Source organism: Vidua chalybeata, chromosome 1, assembly GCF_026979565.1.
Source record: "Vidua chalybeata isolate OUT-0048 chromosome 1, bVidCha1 merged haplotype, whole genome shotgun sequence".
NCBI classification, from domain to species: domain Eukaryota; kingdom Metazoa; phylum Chordata; class Aves; order Passeriformes; family Viduidae; genus Vidua; species Vidua chalybeata.
The window spans coordinates 114,068,932-114,089,546 of NC_071530.1; the positions used below are offsets into that span (position 1 = coordinate 114,068,932).

At 34.8% G+C, this 20,615-nt stretch overlaps 1 protein-coding gene across 1 annotated transcript in view; it reads left to right on the forward strand.

Moving 5' to 3' along the window:
* RP1 (RP1 axonemal microtubule associated) overlaps positions 1-20,615 on the forward strand; it is a 163,187-nt gene that overhangs the window by 38,004 nt on the left and 104,568 nt on the right. The window contains exons 18-24 of the mRNA XM_053958854.1: positions 2,057-2,259; positions 5,613-5,702; positions 7,659-7,791; positions 8,020-8,171; positions 10,464-10,618; positions 12,924-12,982; positions 17,376-17,539. Coding sequence (XP_053814829.1) covers positions 2,057-2,259; positions 5,613-5,702; positions 7,659-7,791; positions 8,020-8,171; positions 10,464-10,618; positions 12,924-12,982; positions 17,376-17,539 — 956 coding nt within the window. The remainder of the gene's footprint in view (positions 1-2,056; positions 2,260-5,612; positions 5,703-7,658; positions 7,792-8,019; positions 8,172-10,463; positions 10,619-12,923; positions 12,983-17,375; positions 17,540-20,615) is intronic.

Below are 20,615 nucleotides of genomic sequence, written 5' to 3' on the forward strand. Positions count from 1 at the left end.
TTCTTGTCCTAAGCACATGAAGCAGCATGGGATTCTTTATGTTTCTTGAATACCTTTGCATTTTATAAACATTTTAATGTCTTTACTGTAAGAAAGTCGTGGTTTTGGATAGCTGGAAGGAACTCTAGCTTTCAGAGTTACAGGTAAGAAATTAGATAACTACAGTTACAGAAAATTGTATAGTCAAGTTCTCAAAAATGTTTACCAAAGCAATTACTTTGCTATAGTTCTTTCAGTCACTGAAAGACAAGTGTAATTAAGTTATTATTCTGGTGAACTCTAGATGTTTGCCTCTTGCTTTATTATTGGAGTGTTGATTTTTCTTTTTCATGTCAGAATAACTTGCTCTCAGTCATGATGAAGAACACAATTAAACCAGCCAGTAATGCTTATTCTAAATCACTATAACTAATCCAAAGTCATATTACTACTCTTAGAGGCACTGTTGTAAAAGTCATGATACTACAGTTCTGAATTTCTTAAAAATTGATTAACCAAATATTATAATCTTTGTCAGTGCTAAATTTCCTGTTATTCCAGAAGTCAGTCCTTATTTATTGTAGAACTTTGTCTGGGTCCTAAGTCCTTTGCAATTCCTTGTGTTAATATTTCACATCAGTTAAGATATTAATGCTAGTGGATCATAATTCAGTTTTGGGGCTTTAGTTATCATGTTGATTTAAATATAGGACAACCTGATGATCCAACTGACTGATTAATTCCTTTTGAGTACAACTTCTAAGAAAAAAGGGCTGCTGGTGGTGAGTGATAGCTTTTTCGTCAATTGTTTTTCTGTCTGGTTTTGGTTTGACTTTGTTTGGTTGGGTGTTTGGTTTTATTCCTTTGATGTAAGGGTGGTGTAATAAGTGAAGGGAAAACCTCCATCCAGAGAAACCCAGTACAGTATTTTAATCAAGCAAATAAAAAAGGAAAGGACTGTAATACCACTACATATCTTAGGCAGTGCAGCAGATACATCCACAGTAATGCATTGGGAATTCTTCAACAAATTAATATTGGTGGCATATTAAAAATTCTTTTTGCAGTCACATGGAAAGTGCTTATGTGACAATTTGGAGGACACAGTATACTGGCAATGTGCATGTTCATCTTTTCAAATTTGGGACGTTAACTGCCTCTTGTGTCAGAACAGATTATAAATTCCTGGCAGCAAGGATTCCCTCTTTTGGAGAGGGCTCCATGGTCACTGGAAAGTGGTGTTCCAGACATCTGATGTTTGTAAATTTCACTTTGATTAAATTACTCAAAACTAAATTCCTTTCCCCTAAGAGAGTCTGATTTTTCCATATCTCCTGTGCAGAGGTGTCATTTGCTGTCTCTGCATGTACGTTTGTTTCTCTTAAGGGTAGATGGAAGATCACTGGGTGTTGCTCTAAAGTGAAGCCTATATTTTACAAAATTGTATTTGTTTAGCCATTGGAGCTGTGAAATTTATTCCTAAAGTGCCACTGTGCTGCTGTTGTCTCATTCATGCAGAGCATGCCTTAATCCAAAGGATGGCACTGCATAAGTATGGTTAAGCAAGGCTATTTTGAGGTATTTTTAAAATTTTTTACAGTATTTAGTTGCTATTTAACTTGAAGAAAATTAATTTCCTGGTTTTTTTTTTTTAATTTGAAATGAAAATTGTCTGTATTCCTAGACACGTGACTCTGCTAACGACATCCCAACACAAGGCATTAGAGGAGAAATACTACTTGTTTCTAAATGTCAGACTAAGAAACCAGAAATATCAATTTAATGGTCACAGTTCTGCACCATAGCAGCCTTACTCTGCTCCAGAATATGTACAAAGAATATGATGATGGCATGTGTGAGAGATAACTTGTTCTTTTCCAGCTGATTCTTGTAGCTCAACTAATCAGTGCATTTTGGTCTAGACAAGAAACATAAATCAATCTTTTCAGACTATCTCACTTGCCATGAAAAAATACAATCCCCCTACTGTTATGGCCTTCTTATATGCTGAAGTTACAACAGCAACTGGCAGTTTCGTGTCAATTTTCATCTCCCACTAACGTTCTGTATTTCACAGAGGAAATGAGAAATCCCCAAGGTGGTGAGCGTCCCCTTCCTTCGGATGATGAATGGAAAGTGTCAATACTGACAGGAAATGCAGGAACTGAAGCAAATGTTTCTCTTTGGATATATGGAGACAGAGGATTAACTGGACCAATAACTCTTGGCAAGGACAACAGCAAGCAGCTGTTTTTTCCCATGCAGGAAGATGAATTTCAGGTAGCTAATGAAGGCTAAGAACATTATTTTAATAGGTACCTTTCCAAGGATTATCCTGTCGTGTGAAAAGAAAAGAGTGTTTTTCTCCTATACTTACTGCATAAAATAAATCTGTATCTAATCTCCATGAATTCTGTGTTAAATCAGCTTGTTACATACAGTAAGCAACAGAAGAAATAATCTTTCTTTTAAACCCCCTCCTTTATATAGAAGATCAAATGGGACAGCTGCAGAAGTAAATTTATTTCTTTAAGGCAATTGATTTGAAACTAGCTTTAAAAACTATTTTGAAACAAACCATGCCTGATATAAGACTAGCATATTGTTTAGGGATCTTTAGTAATTAAATTTTCAGTCATACAGTTTTCATAGCATAATAGAAAATGTATGCTGTGGAACTCATTCAATTAAAGAAGAAAACCCATTTTAGAGCTGCCATATTATAAGTGATTGAAATGCCAGAAATATATACCTGTGGAATAAATAAAAGTCCAATGAAGTCTATGTGTGTGTGTGTATATATATATATATATATATATATATATATATATATGAAGTATATGTTGTGAAAACACAGGGTTTCTGCTTTTATTTAAGGACAACCCCACCTCTATTTTAATATGGAAATTACGTCTTGGTAGGCTGAGAGAAAATTACCAAAGGAGCTAAAATTTCTGTTTTGCTTAAATCTCTGTCTGAGATGCATGTAACATTGCTGTCTTCAGTAGCTAAAGCAGACGTTACATATTTCATGATTTTTTTTGTGGACTCATCAACTCTTCCAATACAATCTTCATACAACCCAAGATTGCTACTGTCAATGATATTAATAATAATAATTCCTCTATGAATAGGGCATAGGTAGGGAGACAACCTACCATAATGTTCAATTTCTAAGCATATAGGCTATAGATTATGATCCACAGTGAATCCTGTTCTCCTAATTAGTAAATAATTTATAAGCAATGTTGGATAATGGCATGTTTGTAAAGTTAATCCATATGTTCAGAAGAGACGGACCAATTTTTCTTCTTGAAAATGGATGTGGCCCATTATGGCTGTGTGCTGCACATATTGATCTTGAGAGAGAGCAGGATCTCTCTCAGCACCTGGGGCTACTCCTCGAGTTTGTTACATCACGTTGACACTACAGCTTTCAGGCATGAAACAGCAAATGTCATTGAAGTGCTTTTCACTCTTTAGTCTGCAGTGGATAAATCCACAAAGAAAAAGCCTATGAGTAAGAGCTCTTTCTTTTCTTTTTCCCCTTAAACTTCATCTTGTACTTGTTTAACAGAACATGTCTTGAAATGAGTATAGGAATGTAAGACATAAAAAAGTTAAATCTTCTTCTTACCACTTCTGTCTTTGAACTTTTATGTTTTCACTGATATATTCTTGAACAGATGATACCAAATTTTATTTTAAAATAATCAACTTAATCATAGCTCTGGCCGGGAGTTCTAGGAAGAAGGCGACTTCTGAAAGGTTAAAATAATTCAGCAATTAGGAATTAAAGTTCTTTAACCTTTCATTTATCAGCAATATGTGCAACTATGAAATGTTTGAGTAGATCTAACCTAAGAATTGAAAACCATTCAATATGTGGCCTTCTCTTTCTTACCTTACCTTATCCATGTAAGTTTTCATTGCCTGCTTAATCCTTCCTAAGACAGTACAAGAGAAAAATCAAGACTACCAGAGTGTTGCTTCTGGAAGACCTATACTTGTTTTAGGAAGAAAACACTCTTGCATTCTGACTTAGTCTACTACATTTTGTTTTGTGTTGTGTTGATACATGAAATTATGTGCAACCTTTTTTCTTAACTAAAAATCTGAAGAGGGATTTATTAGAATAAACAGATGGCACGATAGCCTTATATATGCAGTGAGCACCAGCTCTGTGAATGAGAAGACCCTATCCCATATTACTTGAGAAGTAGGTTAGTTTGTGAAACAGGGGGAAAGACAATACCTGTTTTTTTGCATTCAAACTGAATATATGCCCATACTTTACTGCTGCTTTAATCTCAAGGTCTCAAGGTCTCTGCAATAAGACTACTTTTAGAGGGGAATGTTATGCAACATAAGCAAGGACATGACTTGGCAGAGCAAAGCAAAGCTATTTTCTTAAGCCAGTGGGAAAGAAGGAAACTGTATTGTAACATCAGTGTTGCAAGCCTGATCCTCACATTTGTTTGGTTAATGGAATTCAGGTTGATGTAACAATACAAATTACACATGTGAAACCCACAGATTTTGTCTCAAACAACCATTAGGAAATTTCAATGTGCATTTCAATCTTCAGGAAATCCAAAGTAGAAGTTTTTTTGCTTTTAGAAATCTTTGACTAAAGCATGACAATGTTGTGACTATAACATAAAATTTTCTTACATAAAAGCACAAAGAGCCAAAAGCTAATACAAGAAATGAGGTAATTCTGGCCTCTGAAATGAAAAGAGTGCTTTTTGTTAATGAAGGTAAAGAATGAGTGGATAATATACTAGTTTCTAAGAGAATTAAGATATTTTTTGTCCAATGTAAATAGCTTTTTGGATGTAAATGGTGGAAAGGAATAGACTGTTACCAATCTTTTATGAATAGAATTATTATTGGAGAAATAGCATAATAACACACTCTTCCTTTCCTAAAGGTACATTACAAATTATCTAAAATTATTTATGCTTGCTTTAAATAGTGGTTAAACTTCAAATGATAAGTGAGGGTTCATTTAAAGTTTTGAAGATAGGGTTGCATAGAATAGTTTTTATAAGTAAGAGCACATATAATGCTTGAAAGGACAAATGATGCAAATCACAGTCAGAAAGCAAATATAGCATCAATGACTTCTGAAGTTTTGCAGATGTTCTGCCAGCCTTTGGGAGCTATTCTTTGAGGTCTCCAGGATTTTATATCCTTCATGTTGACATATTAGGGTTTACGGTCATCTGTGCAGAATTATGAATGATTTGTGACTTGTAGTCAGAGGATATAATTTTGTTTATAGGATGTAATTTTGTATTGTTCATTTCTCTCATGAACAGCCCTCACCAACTTTTTTTACTCTTGACACTTTGAAGAGTTCAAATACCTGCCAAATCATTCTCCTGGCAAGCATTGTGACTCCCCTAGGTTGTAATCTGGTCAAACTGGGACTCAGACCGTAATCTGCTTAGTCAAAACAGAAGCAATATGTTTTCTGAATCCTATAACCTCAAATCTGCCAATCAAATATTATGCGTTGTTCCTGAACATTCAGATACTACAGTGGTTCAGATAAATCTAGAATCAATTGCAAAGATAAAGATGTAATTCTATGTAGTTATATACTGTACTGTTCTGACTTTATTCAGGTTAAAATAAACAGCATTGGGAATATCTACAAGATAAGAATTGAACTTGATGGATTACCAAATGAACAACCCGAGTGGAACTTACGGAGGGTGAGATTTTTCGGCGATTTTGTTCCCATTTGATTGAATTTATGTGAAATAAAGGCCCATCTTTTCATAAAGACATAGGTTTATGAATCAATAAATGCTGATTGGGATAAGTTCTTACTGAATTGTGTTCTTAGATTGCTGTGGAGATGACAAAAACACTGATACAGTTCATCTCCTAAGGGATAGAAATATGAAGGGTTATTTTGCAATTATTCCTAATTCCTGCAGACAACAATTTTAGTGTATTGATGTGCTTGACCAAGTTTTGCTTCTGAAAATTTGCCATACTCTTTGGTGTTTCTGTACTCTTCAGTGTGTGTTAGGGAGATTCTAGCTTTAAAAAATTGATGGAGCAGCAGTCATTCCATGACAACAGCTTGCAAGGAATGAACAAAGTTTGCTGAAAGGTAAACAAAGCAAGTTATAACAGGTACCACCATTTCTCATAATTATGAATATTTTCAGGGGAAAAAAAAAAAGCTGCTGGGTTTTTTCAATTTGGTGAATAAATTCTGCTTCTTTGTTTTGTTTTAATTCTATTTTTCTCCTGATATTTAGGGATGCTCACCAGACTAAATTTGTTCTAAATGCTTCCTAAGGCTGGCACTCATGTAAAATGTATTTCAGAACTGGGATAAGAATTTTTAGTCTGTTTCTTGTGTTGAACTTGTAAAGGAAACAAGTTTATTCTTTTCCATTTGAATAATATTAAAAAGCTTGATTTATACAATCAGAATTAGGCAATAATAGCAGTTTTTTACATTAACCCAAAGGTCTTAACTGAGACTGCAGTAAAACTGAAGGTAAGCATAAATATTCCACTTTCCAGCCTGGTGGTTACTAAATATTTCTTTAACATTTTGCTCCACATTTTATAGGATAAGCCAGGGATTTCAAAAACTTCATTTCAGATCAAGAAATAAACCATGTTGAAAGCTGTATTTTCCTGAAAAAGCAGTTAATATATGCAATTGTTATGAGTCAGCGGGGGGGGGGGGGTGTGCTGCCAATAAATATTAGAGATTAGAAATTAGTGCTGTCAAAGTATTTAATGTTAGAATAAATACATGCTTTGGTGGTGAAAGCAGTGTTCATTTTACTTTAAATAATATTTTATTGGAAAAGTGAGATAAAGTCATCTATTGACCTGATTCCCTAAGTGTTAGAATTTGGATGTGAGTACATGTTTTCATAATTTTGTTTGCAAGGCTTATGCATATTATATGCACACTCAGAAATGCAACTACAGAAAGATAATTTTTTATTTCCTTCTGCTAGCCAAGACCTCTGGAAAACCCCTGTAGTAAGTATTAGAATTCAAGACCAACAAAACTGCTTTCATAAAAAATAATAAAGAGTGCTGTAATTATAGGAAACAAGTAAGGCAGCTATCTTACTGTACAGCAGCAAATAACTCTAGAAATTGGAATTCTAACCATCTTAAGAATATATAGATGGTGATGGTACCCAGGTTGTTTTTTGTTTTGCTGTACAAGAGCCAAAGATATTACAATTTGATTTAATATTCCAATATATCCTCTACTTGTCAAAGTTCAGAAGGATGTAGATGATGAATTTCATCCTGTTTTCATTCTAAAATAAAAAATCTGTGTCCATCTTTCCACATCTTCCAAAATCTCAGTGTCATGTAACAGCAGCTACCAGAAGGTTTTTAGTCTTCAATCCTCCAGACAGTGTTACATAGAGGTGGTTTACTCACTGAAACCAGATTTGGTGACATTTCAAATGGCAAACCCATAAATTTCAGCTACAGATTTGTTTGTTGCATAGCAGTGGCCAAAATAAAAATATTTTCAGGCTGTAATTTTGTATGCCATATATACTGATGGTATTACTTTTTTCTGAGATAGAAACAAAAATATGTACAAAAATATGTTTTGCTGTTGAGAAGCAAAGCACCAGAACCGAGTTTATCTGGAATCACTTCTCTTTCAGGTGATACTGCAACATCTAAAGAGCAAGAAAACACTGAATTTTCCAGCAAACACATGGTTGTCAAAGAATCGTGATGATAGAGAACTTCTGTGTGAACTTCCAGTAGTGGAAGCTGGAAAACCTATCTATCCAAGTATGTTATTTATATATTGGCTACCTGGTTTTCAGTGTTAGTGCCAACTGAATTGTAGTCTTAGCAATCTTAAAAGCAAATAGTTTGACTGATTTCTGGAGAGTATCTTCCAGAAAACGAATTGCAGATCAGACATACTGTCATTGTTATCATTAAGCTATAATAGTGACTAAAATTAGTTGTGATTATATATAACTTGAATTTTCTTCTTTTGGTTATTTCTGGAAGTTGTTTTATACCATGTTTATGTCCACACCGGTGACTTGGAGCAAGCTGATATGGACTGTGCAGTTTATTTGTGTATCTATGGAAAAAGAGGAGATTCTGGTCTAAGACTTCTGCATAAAACTGGTACACCAGTGCCATTTCAGAGAGGAATGGTAGGTCTGAAAAACAATTTGCTTAGCCTTGTGAATATAGTTAAGTAATTGTATACAGGTTATACAGGTTCCTAATAATAGTAATAAAGCAAGCCACATAAGTTTAGCTAAATAACTTTTAAGAACTAAGTAAAATATTTTTCTATTGACTGGGGATTTAATAGGATGAGTGAAAACATAGGGAAAAGGGAAAGAACAATTGTTTGAGGGCCTCATCCTCAGATGGTGACAAGAGCTGCCTACGAATTTAAAACATATAGTTTCAAAGTTTGATGAGTTACAGATGACTCCAAAACAGTGTACAGAAATTGTTCTCTGTGATTTCAGATCTTAGTAGGTCCGTTTGTTATGTATTTCTTTTAATGTCTAATAGATACTAAAGTATTGTGATTAATACAGGACAGACTTAAAGTAATTTTTCTTTCAATTTATTACCTCCTAGCTCTTCCAAAAGTAAAATATATGACATCCTGATTATCTGCAGTATGGTTAAATTTCAGGAACTACTGAATTTAAGGTTAACTCTGCTACTAGCCTTCTTGTGACCTCCTATTGAGCCTGTTTCTTCCTTTGCGGTCTATTGAGGATTAACCCTTGCATGTATAACCAGTGGTATCAAGCTGTTAGTGGAACACTTAATTACAAAATGAAAAGCAGTACCTAAAGTGCTAAAACTAGCCATAACCCACTGGGAAGCTTTAAATGTATCTATACTATTTAAAAAAATATATTTTATGCTGTTGCTAACATATGAGAGATAAAGCTCTATTCAAATTAAAATGCAGAATTTAAGTGGAACTTTCTGGGGACCATTATTCTAGCCAGATTGATAGTCAATTGAGTGTATTATTTACACAGGGGCTAAGGGGAATGGTTCAAAGTGCACTTTGTTATGGAAATGGGTGAGTAAGACAGTGGATTGTTTGGAGCCGCAGCAGGGACTGGGATATATCATTTTTGGCAGAGATAGTGGAATGCTGACTTGAACAACTTGATTTCATCCCTGCCACAGATATTCTGCATTATATTGGGCAAATTGCTTAAAATAAAACTTTCCTGAGCGACCAAATTTTTCATGTTTATGTACTGCTGCATAAACAGCTTAACTTCTTTGAACAACCATAGCTGTAACTGGTTTCAAATAGAATTCTGCTTTGCACACCTAGTAAGCTCTTTGAAATGCTAAATATTTCAATGAATTAACCCCTCTGTTTCTCAGTTGAGCACCCACACCGTTTTGCATCTTTGACAGCTTTTGGCAGCAAACTCTGTGCTTTAACTATGTAGGTAAATTATAAATATTATGCAGATGGCCTTTCAAAAAAGAGATTAAGCAGTCGCAGAAAACCAGGGTGCTATGGGAGAAGTACAAAGGTGAAGTCACTGGGGAAATCAGTTCTATTTCACTGAGCTCTTCGGGTGGTTGCAGTAAATAATGCATAGAGACTTAAAGATAATGAAGATAAAAAGAGGTACTGAAAAAGCTATCGTCCTTCTGAGCACACTTTGAGGCAGGAATCTTTCAGAGAGACTAGCCTGTGATCATATATTATCTATACACAAGGGATAAGTAATCTTGCACAGGCAGCCTCAATTCTGCCATGTGCTGAGGACTGAGAATTTTACAGATGTGAATTTTGCAGTGTATTTCTTTCCTTAATTTTCTTTATACTGAGAAGAATGATCTGGACCATTGCATTTAGAGACAGAAAGCTGTATGCTTTTTATTGGGACAGAAATTTATCAACCTGAACCTGATCAGCTGCATGCTTCTGTGAAAACAATCTTTTCCAACTATAAGCACAGGCCTAAATGAATAACAAGGTGAAAATGCCATGTCAGATTTCAGTTTCTTTCAGTAGAATAAAATGTAAGTAGAGGAGGTGAAACTAAAAAGAGAAAATTATGAGAAGGTCTGATTTAAAGTAATATCAACAAAGGAAATAATAGCTTTAAGTCTTTCTTATCTAGAGAAGAGTACTGTAAATGGCAAGGCATTGAAACAATCCTAAAGGGTTGTGTGCAGCATTTTTGATGATGGCTGTAAAAGCCCAATTTTTTGGGGATTATTACTGCATCTCCATTTTGGCTGTGCCTTCTTATTTACTGTGACACTTCATCAAAAGACATTTAACTCTTCAGAACCAAACTCACTGAATGCAGCCCAGCTGTCATTAAAACCAAATGAAATTTTTGTACATTGTGGGAATTGATCAGGCCTTTAACACACTTCAGTTTTTGGACTGTCTTACTGGTGGCAAATTGCAGAGAGCTGTCTCCTCTGTCTCCCAGGTCAGTGTTTTTGAAGTGGAAGCTGTATCCCTTGGAGAGCTGCAGAAGGTGCTGTTGCGCTGTGAGGCCACTGCCACGTCCCGGCATTGGTACTGTGATAAAGTCATTGTCAGAGAAGCCCAGAGCAACTCAGAATATGTTTTCAATTGTGAAAGGTAGTTTTTACAACAATATTCTTCAATACGTATTGTTAAAAGTTTTGTGTTAATTGATGTACTAAATGTTTTTCTGGCAAAGACATTTTTTGATTATTTCACAGTTTCATAAAATCCACAAAATGTGTTATTCCAGAACATATTGCTTGCATTAATGTTCTGTATGATCTGTAGAAAAGGTTAAACACTTATATTGAGTCTGTGTTACTAAAATTAAGAGTACAGCCTTATCTTAGAGGATCAGTGCTGTAAGCATGATTTACCTTTCAGGAAGGAAAGATAAAGCACCCGAAACATTCTAAATTAAGTGTATTTCTAAATGGGAAAGAAACAAGGTTTTCCATCCAAGACTAGCACTCACTCTTTTTACAACATGGCCAGAGAGACAAATATGATGCCTGGAACTATTTTGTAGATGTTCCATTTAAGTTATTAAAAGTCAATTGATAAATACTTCATTTTGCATTTTTAGAAAACTATTGTATTCCCACTTTTGGAGTTTCTGCTTTACAGTCTCTCTTATAAGAATGTGCATGACTCAAGTGAAATAAAGAAAGTGAAGAGAAACAATATGACTATGTGACAAGGCACCAGAATAAATAACATTTAATTAATAATATTTAATAAATGCACGTTGCCTAGCTATTTTGTCTGGATTTTAATGAATACGTTACATAACCTTGAATAGCTTCTTCCAATTCTTGGTGTCACATCCTCAAAAACAGGAAAAAAGATATTTTCTCACCTTGATTAACTCTCTAAATATAAGATTTTTCTTCAACTGGTAAGATGCTTATAAACAGTAGTATAAGACTGAGGATTTCTCTGAGCAGATTTTGATGCCAACCAGCTGTTGTTGCTAGTTATAGTTGCTACCTTTCCAAAAAAATATAGGTGAAATTTTCTTTTTGTCATAGCTATCTCTAGTGAGAAATATGGCTTAGGAATGATAAATGGCAGGGCACTTTGCTGCGTTAATTCTGTGATAATTAACACCAGATGTTTATTATTCTGTGCTAGAGAGTGATAGAAAGAAACAAGTGTTTCTTTTTTAATGTCTAACTTCTCAACAAGGAAACCCTTCCACTGAAAAGGAATTAAAATAAGTCAGTGGTGGGGATCAGCTGTAGCTTCCATGTTTGCCAAAATGGACTTCTTCTCTATTCAAGGAGGGAGAAGGGTTTTGCTCTTCAGAAATCTAATTCAGTAATCTTCAGCCTCGCATTTATTGTATTTTACTGAGCTATTTTCTGATCCAGGACATGAAAAAAGTTCTGTCTTTTTTCTCATTTAACCAAAGGAACATAAGCATTTTATCTGTCTTAAAAACCTGATATTAGTTTCTGAACATCTAACATCTCCTACTCGATTTCAATTATACAGTATTTACTAGTTACTGATACCTTTTAGCATCTGGGATTTCAGAAGATACCTGTGCCATCAGTTTTTAGCAGAAGTAATAGAAATAAGTAGTTTCATAAGAGAAAATTTATTTCTTAGGGAGTTGCTCTTATATGAATTGGCCAAGTAATGTTTTCAAGACAAAAGAATTGGAAGCTTCATAAGTTGCTCTGGACTTTCTTGCCCAGCTTGTATTGGAATCCCAATAGGCTTCACAGGAGACTGAATGATTTAGGTCATTCCTGGAAAGTCCATGGAAGTGACGGAGGAAATAAAAAACTATAGCCCAGGAGATTGCTGCATTTCTTTTCTGGTAAAAAAGAGCTGATTTTTACCAAGCAAGAGGAAACAAAAGCTGTTGGTAATCCATGAATGAAAAGTTTTCAAAATTATACATAGCCTAGGGTAACATGACTAGGAAACACAAAGAATGTTTTCTTGATTTGTCCTTTTTTTGAGACTCATTTACTTGTCCTCAATCTATAGGAGGAATAAAAAGTGTTTGGTTCCATCTTTGTTTTAAACACTGAACTGTAGTTTTAAGAAATATTGCAATAGATACATACAAATTATACTTACCTCTCAATCCACAGTACTGAAAAAAATGTTCTGTGCTATATTCTTCTGTTTAGCTATAGAAACAAAGTAAAGTAGTGCCATATGAGTCTCTTAATCTGATACAAGTGTATTTTACACTTACTCTTACTTTTGCACAAAAGAAGTTTCTTTGTTGGGTCAAATAATTTCTACTGTAATATGAATCAAATACTAAAATTTTAGGAGTAGAGACCCAATGCTGTTAGGTGTATTCAGTATGAAAGTCAGATGTGGACCATTCAGTTATATAGTAATGTAAATAAAAATTGATTCTTACCTGATTTTTTATTTTCTTTCTTATTCTTAGGTGGCTTCCATTTATGTCTCAAGGCATAATCCATTCAGAAATTGAACTGTACCCTCAAGGTAATATTTATTGTAACTTTATAGAAGTAAGAACAATAATTAACAATACTTTTCCTCTGAAGAAATCTGGGCAGATTTTACACAATAAATATCAGAGTTAACTGATTTTGCAGCTTGCTTTGCTATATTTCTGAGAGAACATGATTTATATAATTAATATAGGTGATAATGAGAAAGTAGTGAGGGAATGAATGGGAAAGAGTTTTCTTGTATTGGCTAGAAAAACTGAATGTCGTTTTGATCTATTCTTTCAAACCTTTTCTGTAATATTAAAGGAAAGATCCTTTATTAATGGATTTTTTTTTTTGCAGAGTTAAAAAAAAAGAAGCAGCTGAAAGTGCAAGAAGCAAATGGTAAATACTGTTCTTGTTTTCTGATTTTAATGAAGACTGTTTCTGTTTCAGAACTAATTGCTCTACACATTTGTTGCCACTTGTATTTATTTTAAAACATTAATTATAGCACACTATTTGAACATTTCAGTACACTCTGAACCTCACATTTTAATTTAATAAATAACTTTGTTTATGCTTTCTTTTTATTCTGGTTTTTTTTTCCATGTTATTTTTCTTTCTGCTTATTTGAAACATTCCTATTCTTCTAGTACTTACCAGTGATCTATCTTAATTTCAGGTTTTTATAGTTAACAATTTAAAACATTATTCTTTCTCCTGGCCTATATATAGTTTTGTTCTGAACAATAGTTTTTCATTGACTGTTTTACTTGTGATTTCATATTTGTTCAGATTGACTTCTCTGTCCTGGCAACCAGAGCAGATTAAATTTAATTTCTTAATAACACATTAGAATTTCTCAGCTATGAGAAGTGCTTCATGCTGTACGATGAACAATAATCCAGAGGGCTGGATTGTGAGGCTCCAGATTGTGAGAAAGTTTGAAAATGTTTATTCACAATTTGTTGTATTGGTCAAAATATCAATGAAGACCCAAATACCATGTCCTAAACCTTGTTCCTGTGGCAAGTGGGTAACAATAAAATTTTTGCCCAGTTATTTTAGAAAATATATTAAAATCCTGCCCTGTTATAGCCTTTCTTTTGAGTCACAAGTATCTTTGTCCTTCTTGCTTTCTGTGCTTTTTCCAGCAGGCAGTAATTAGTTCTTTGTTCACTACTCTTTGTGCTTTATCTTTTGCACATACCTCACTTTTGTATGCCCTGCCCTGAGAGATCTTCCCTTCCATAATTCAAATTCTGCACCTACAGATGGGTCTCTGGGCTGTGTCATTTAAGCTGTGCAAAAGCCTCAATCAGAGTTAGGCAGCCAAAAGTGTATGCAACAAATAGCCTCTTGTTTGGGACACTTGGTAAGACATGGATCAGTGGGAAAGAGACTTGAAATTGTGTATCCTACACCTAGAGGGACTGCTTCAATTCCTGGTTTAGTGGTTGATCTGAGAGTTTGTTCACTTATCTTTTTTTTCCCATGAGCTTTTAAATACATTGCATTTTCTTTCTGTGTCACTTTTTAAAAAAACCCAGAATTATTTTTCTAGGAAGCAGAGCTTTCTAGTGTATTGTAATGTTTCCAATAATATAGGAAATTGAAAAAAAAAACCAAAACAAAACACGTCTAGACAGTCACCAGTGGCAAGTTACCACTTTCTGATGTCCCCAGAACCCCAGGGGGTTGCACCTTTCCTCTATGTATGCTAAAAGAAAGTCATGTCATAACACCTTTATCTGTATTCTTTTCCCCTTAAAATGTGTTCCTCTTCAGTCATTAAGGAACTATTGGTACTCTACCTCACCAGAACAACCCAGCTTTTTATGCCAACAAGAATTATGTTTTTGTAATATTTACAGTTTCCCTTTTCTATTTAGAAGCATGCAATGAATGCACTGCAATCAGGATTTCTGTCATCAGAGAGATTAGAAATTTAAGGACTCTTTTCCTATACCCACATGGTCTTTCAGATCATGTCCTTTCTATTTTCAGAAAAAAGGAAAAAGCCTCAAAGTCAGTACAGAGGAGTTCAAAATAAAACTCTTGTTAATGATGTTTTTGGGGAAGTTGGATTCCCTCCTTTACCTTCAGAGGGGTAGTTGTGTGCAAAATAATTTATAGATAATAAACTTACAACTGGGAGGTAGGACCTGAAGTAGCTAGAAAAGACATCCTCAACAGTAACAACGGCATCATTTCAGAGCCGAACTGCTTAACAAAAGACAGACTTTGAGAGGGTAGTTCAATAGAAAGGGCCATCAAAACCACTTGAAGCAAAATTAATCAATGAACGTATCAAAAAGAAAATGCATTTAACCTGCTTTAAAATGCCTATTTGTTTCTGAACGATTGAAATTCTAGGAGGAGTAGTGGATCATGTTTTACCCCTTGTCTACACCATTCTTTGTAAGCCCTTGTAAATAGAATTGTCTTTATTTTCCAGTCAAAGGTTCAAAGGAACTTTGTCTTCAAGAAATTAACATTATATTGTTTGAAAATGGAAAAGGCTGAATTTTTTGTAAACAAGCTTTTTTTCTATGTGGCAAGGAGCCCTTGCCTTATGCTTTTTGTTTCCACCATCAGTGTCTAGAGGCTTTTCACTCTTCTAATTGATGTTTATCCTTTTGTTTTCTGGTGCTATGGTTTTATCAAGAAAGTGAGCCTATAGAAAAAGCTGTGAAGATGCAGATTTTCAAAGGCACAAAAGAGTTTTTTACAAGCTAGAGTTTGATAATTTTTAGTGAAAATCTTCCTTTATGGAATTGTAGAATTGTTTGGGTTGGAAAAAATCTTCAAAGATACCTAGTACAGCACCTGACATTGATAGGGACATCTTCCACTAGACTTGATTTTTCAAAGCCCCATCCAACCTGGCTTCAAACACTTCTAGAGATGGGACATCCACAACTTCTTTGGGCAACCTGTTCCAGTGTCTTATAATCCTTACAGTAAAAAAAATATATATATATATTCTTCGTGTCTTATGTGAATCTACCCTCTTTCACTTTAAAACCATTCCCCCTTGACATATCACTACGTGTCCTTGTAAAATGTCTTTGATTTTCTTTTAAGCCCCTTAATATATTGGAAGGCTGTCAATAAGGTCTACCTGCCTGGAACCTTCTCTTGTCCAAGCTGAACAACAACCTTTTGTCACAGGAGAGGAACTCCAGCCCTCAATCATTTTCATGGCCCTTCTCTCTGCCTGTTTCAACAGGTCTACATCCTTCTTTTGTTGGGGAACCCACAGCTGGATGCAGTAATCCAGGTGGGGTCTCATCAGATCAGAGTACAGGAGACAATTCCTTCCCTCAGTCTGTGGGCCAGGTTTGATGGAACAGCACAAATGAGCTGTTGCTGTTTCTGAATTCCCAGCTGTATATTTATGTGTATTTAAAATTCTATCACCTTCCCAAACCAGACATCAGCCAGACCTCTAAAGACTTGGAAAACAGGAAATCAAACTTCCTGCTCCAGTTCAATTTTTGTGGGGCAAATTACTGAGTGATAATGAGGCTGGCCTAAGATGAATACTTCTGTCAGACAACAGATTTAAATCATGCAGGCATTACAGACAGCTTTCTACTAAGGAAACTGCAGTGTAAGCTATGGCATTTATTTATAAGATGACTGTGGGCTGGTATTTCATTTGTTGTTTTCCTTGAACAGAATGAATAAGTCGCTATGTGGAACTTGTTTCATACAGACAAAAGCTGCAATCAATGAGGGGTGGAGAAGCGTGCAATCCCATCTTTTTAGATGTAGAAACGCATTTTACAATTATGAATTGTTCTTTTTTAAAATAAGAATTATATTAAGCTGCTTTTGAATATTTAAATAACATGTACATTGTATGGGAGCAGAAATGACATTTTAGTGTCAGGGAGCTTTATATAAAATGATTTTCAAATTAGTCCTAATCTAATTCAGAATTTTCTACAAAACCTTATTTTTTTTCATGCTGATTTAAATATCATGGCCCCATCAGGCAAATGGAACTCTGTTGATGTATCACATCAACCTGAAGTGAGAGGAAATTGTATTTAATCAGGATGCTTTGACATTTTTCCTGTTGCATTTCTTGGTTATACTGTTGTCATAATCCAAATTCTGGATGGTGTTCTGCTTCTGTGTTGACCTTCAGGGTTATCACTAGAAATCTCACTTAGTTCTGTTCATATTTCTGGCTTTAGTACCGTGTAAACCTCCTCAATCCTTGATCCATAATTTGCTTAAGATGAGTTTGAATGATGTAGTATTTGGCCAATCCTCTGTTGCCTCTCCCGACATCATTACTTTTCAGGTGCAGTGTAGTCACAGTCCTTGGGCCAAACTATGCTTTCATTTACATCTTTCAAGTAAACTGCTTCATATAAGTAACATTTTTAAAAGCTTTTTTTTTTTTTTTTTTTTTTTTAACTTTACAGAAGGAGACTGGAAGATAACTGTAGTCACTGGGGATTTTGAAACAGCTGGCACAACAGCAACAGTATTCCTTTATGCTTATGGAAAAAACAAAGCTTCTGGTCCTATCATTTTGGGATCTGGGAAACAGCAGCTGTTTAATCCCAACAGTGAAGATACATTTAAGGTACAGTATGGCTGTTCTATAGAGACCAGAGAATTCAAAACATATGCAAAGTAGTTTTTCTCAAACTAGATAATAGAGGTAATAAAAAAGACTGAAAGAAACATGTAAGGATGATTAAGTATTCCTGAGGGCATGGCTGACTTTTACAACTCTGAGTTTTGAATCAGGAGCTGTGTTCACAACTGCATGGGGCAGACTTGTCTCTCAGAATCTGCTTCATACTTGCATCTTCTTGATGTGCTAGTTTACATTAGATATTCATTTGAAGAAGTAAAAAGACTTTCTTTGCATTTATGTATTAAGATATTCTTGGTTATGGTTTGTGTTGCATATCCATCTTTTGAAGGGTCTACTGTAAATTCTTCCACAAACTACCTCAGACTTCCACTGAAGCCCACTCTTGTGTAACTTTTTTTTTTGGAGAAAGTAAGAAGGAAAGAGGAGGGCAGGTGGCTAGAAATGAGAGGTAAATCACATATATTAACTCCTGTGATTTAAATTAGGGTTTTCCTGTTCCTCCAAGCAAATGGAGACATTTCTCTCTGCTGACAAAAAAAGTCTCAGAGATGTGCTTCAGAAATGTGACATTTCGCAGGACTTCTATAAGATCCTGTTATTCCTGCCATTTTCTCTACTTCATGCAGTTCCTCGGTCAGGACTGTACCTGTTGCAGTAGTTAAATCTGTGATATGTCACTTAGGTTTAAATAATTTATGCATAATAAACAGATGATGGGGAATCAGTGACAGATGGGACAGAAAGTGTCTTTTGATACCAAAATCAGCCAGATAGAAACTTTCTAGCACTGTTTTTTCAAAAGGAAGTGTTAACTGATGCAGGGTGCTGGAAGACATCAGCATAATATAATGGAAACAAATAAAACACAGCCATGCCTCACAGAAGCAATCAAAATACCATATAGTTTCAAAATCCCTGTCTTTTAGTCACACATACAACCATAAGAAATCACAGAGAAATGGCCCACAAAGAGATAATGAGACCAAACTGTATTGGATTGTCTTAATAAAAAATCAAGAATAGTAGTCTGATGGAAAGCACTGTTAACTGTGTAGTAACTTGGATAACTAAAAGTATACAATGAACATTCAGTAAAGTTAAAAATAATGAAACAAGAAAGTTAATAAAACTTGAGTAAATCAGCTGGTGCTCCTTTATAGCCTCCTGAGATTTCATTCTAGAACTTAATTTTAGTGTTGCTTCTATTGCTTTATAAAGCAAGTGTAACTTCATTAACTGTGGCTATCTCTGATTAAAGTTTGCGTAAATGAAATTAAATGTTAAAGGCTCTTACCCTTAGAGATTTCCATGTGATGGCAGTACATGAAATTCATTGAAGGTAATTTACAATTGTGTGATGGGGACAGTTCTTGTTTCTGACTGGAGTCCTGGGTTCTAGGTTTCCTCAAGACAGTCATATGTACTCTGTACAACATTTGCTCTTGTGGCTTAGCAATTTTTCCTACCAGATGGGTATATCAAGGATAAACAATATAGGAGCAGGAATAAAACAGAATTTAAATCTGATGGATTTCCTTTCCTGCTCTGAATTGTCCCTGTGTGTTCAAATAAAATACTTCTGGGCTGTGGTTTTCTGCTTCTGTTACTATTCAGGCATAGTTCTTAGGGCACAATTTTTCTGTTGAGAGCCATTCCTTCTCCAGTAGAGGAATATCAATCTACCATAAGTTACAGCTTTCATCACAACTCTGATCTGTTTCCTGCATCTTCCTCTGGTGTTGTCACAGTCCCTGAGTATTTCTCAGTATTTCAAAAATACTGATTCTGGCAGAATTCTGGGCTGCTCAAGACACTGGAGCTTTAATTATATTGTAAATTATATTATCTGGAGCTCTGTATTCTGCATCATCATTCTTTGAAACATGCTGAATTATCTCCTATGACTATACACACTGTTTGATAAAGAAATTATTTTTAAAATATTCTTTTAATGTTTGGTCATGCTAAATATTCCCTTCTGTGTCAAAGAGAACTAAGCATAAGACTGTATGCCTATTATCTTCTATAAAAACCAGCTGCAATATCTCAGTTTTTATTACTTCCATACATAACAATTCCATATCTTTGGGTACAAGTTCTGCTGTTCTAGTAATAATGAAGTCAGTAAAAACACTGACTGGTTCAGTAGATCTGCTTTCAAAATACTGCTTGCCTTAGTGAAAGTGACAGGACCTAGCATTTCCCTAACAAGACTTTTTCCATTATTTGTTTTGTGAATTTGCTTCATTATGAGCTCTTCAATTTCTTTAGGTGGTGTTGGTCTTAAGAACCTCAATACATTGTCAATTAAAAAAAAAACCCAACACTATATTAAACTGTTAGAAGTGCTGTAATTTTTCCTAAGAAATCTTCAGAATCTTCAGTTTAACCTTAGATTATATTTTGGGGTTTGTGGCTGTCTTTGTAAGGAAGGTAGCTGTTCCATGTTTGCAAGTACAGAACATGAAGTATGCATGATATTTTAGGAGCACTGGAAACTGAAATCCATCCCTGGTGCGATTTTTTTCTGCATGAGCTAATTTTTCTAACTTTTAAAGCTGGTGCCACATCCATTTACACGGTTTAGGGTTTGTTCATCCACATAAACAATCCTTTAAACACTCTATGGTCTAGGGCAAATACCAGAAAGTAATAGAGGGAGATGAAAAGCAGGACTCCTATAATACTTGAAGAGATACTTAATACCATAAAACTTAATAAATAGTGCTCCTATGATGAGACTGTTAAAGTGTTAAATGCAGCCATTTTCCTTCCACTTCCACTTTGTTTGTTAAGAGTTGTGTTCATCAGGCGCACCTTCATGCTGTACTGCATCTCAAGAATGTGCTACACTTAGAGCTTGATCTGTTTTTCATTTTGGTTTCCTCCTGTTTAGGTAAAATTATCAGTCATTTTAAATAACCTATACATGAATAATTAAAACTCCTTATTTTAGAATCAGCCCTATAGACTCTAAGAATCTGTTGTGTTTCACTGTGAGTCCTTCATTCCTGTACTCTGGATCCATAGTCATTCTTTCATCAGTCAAAACTGAGAT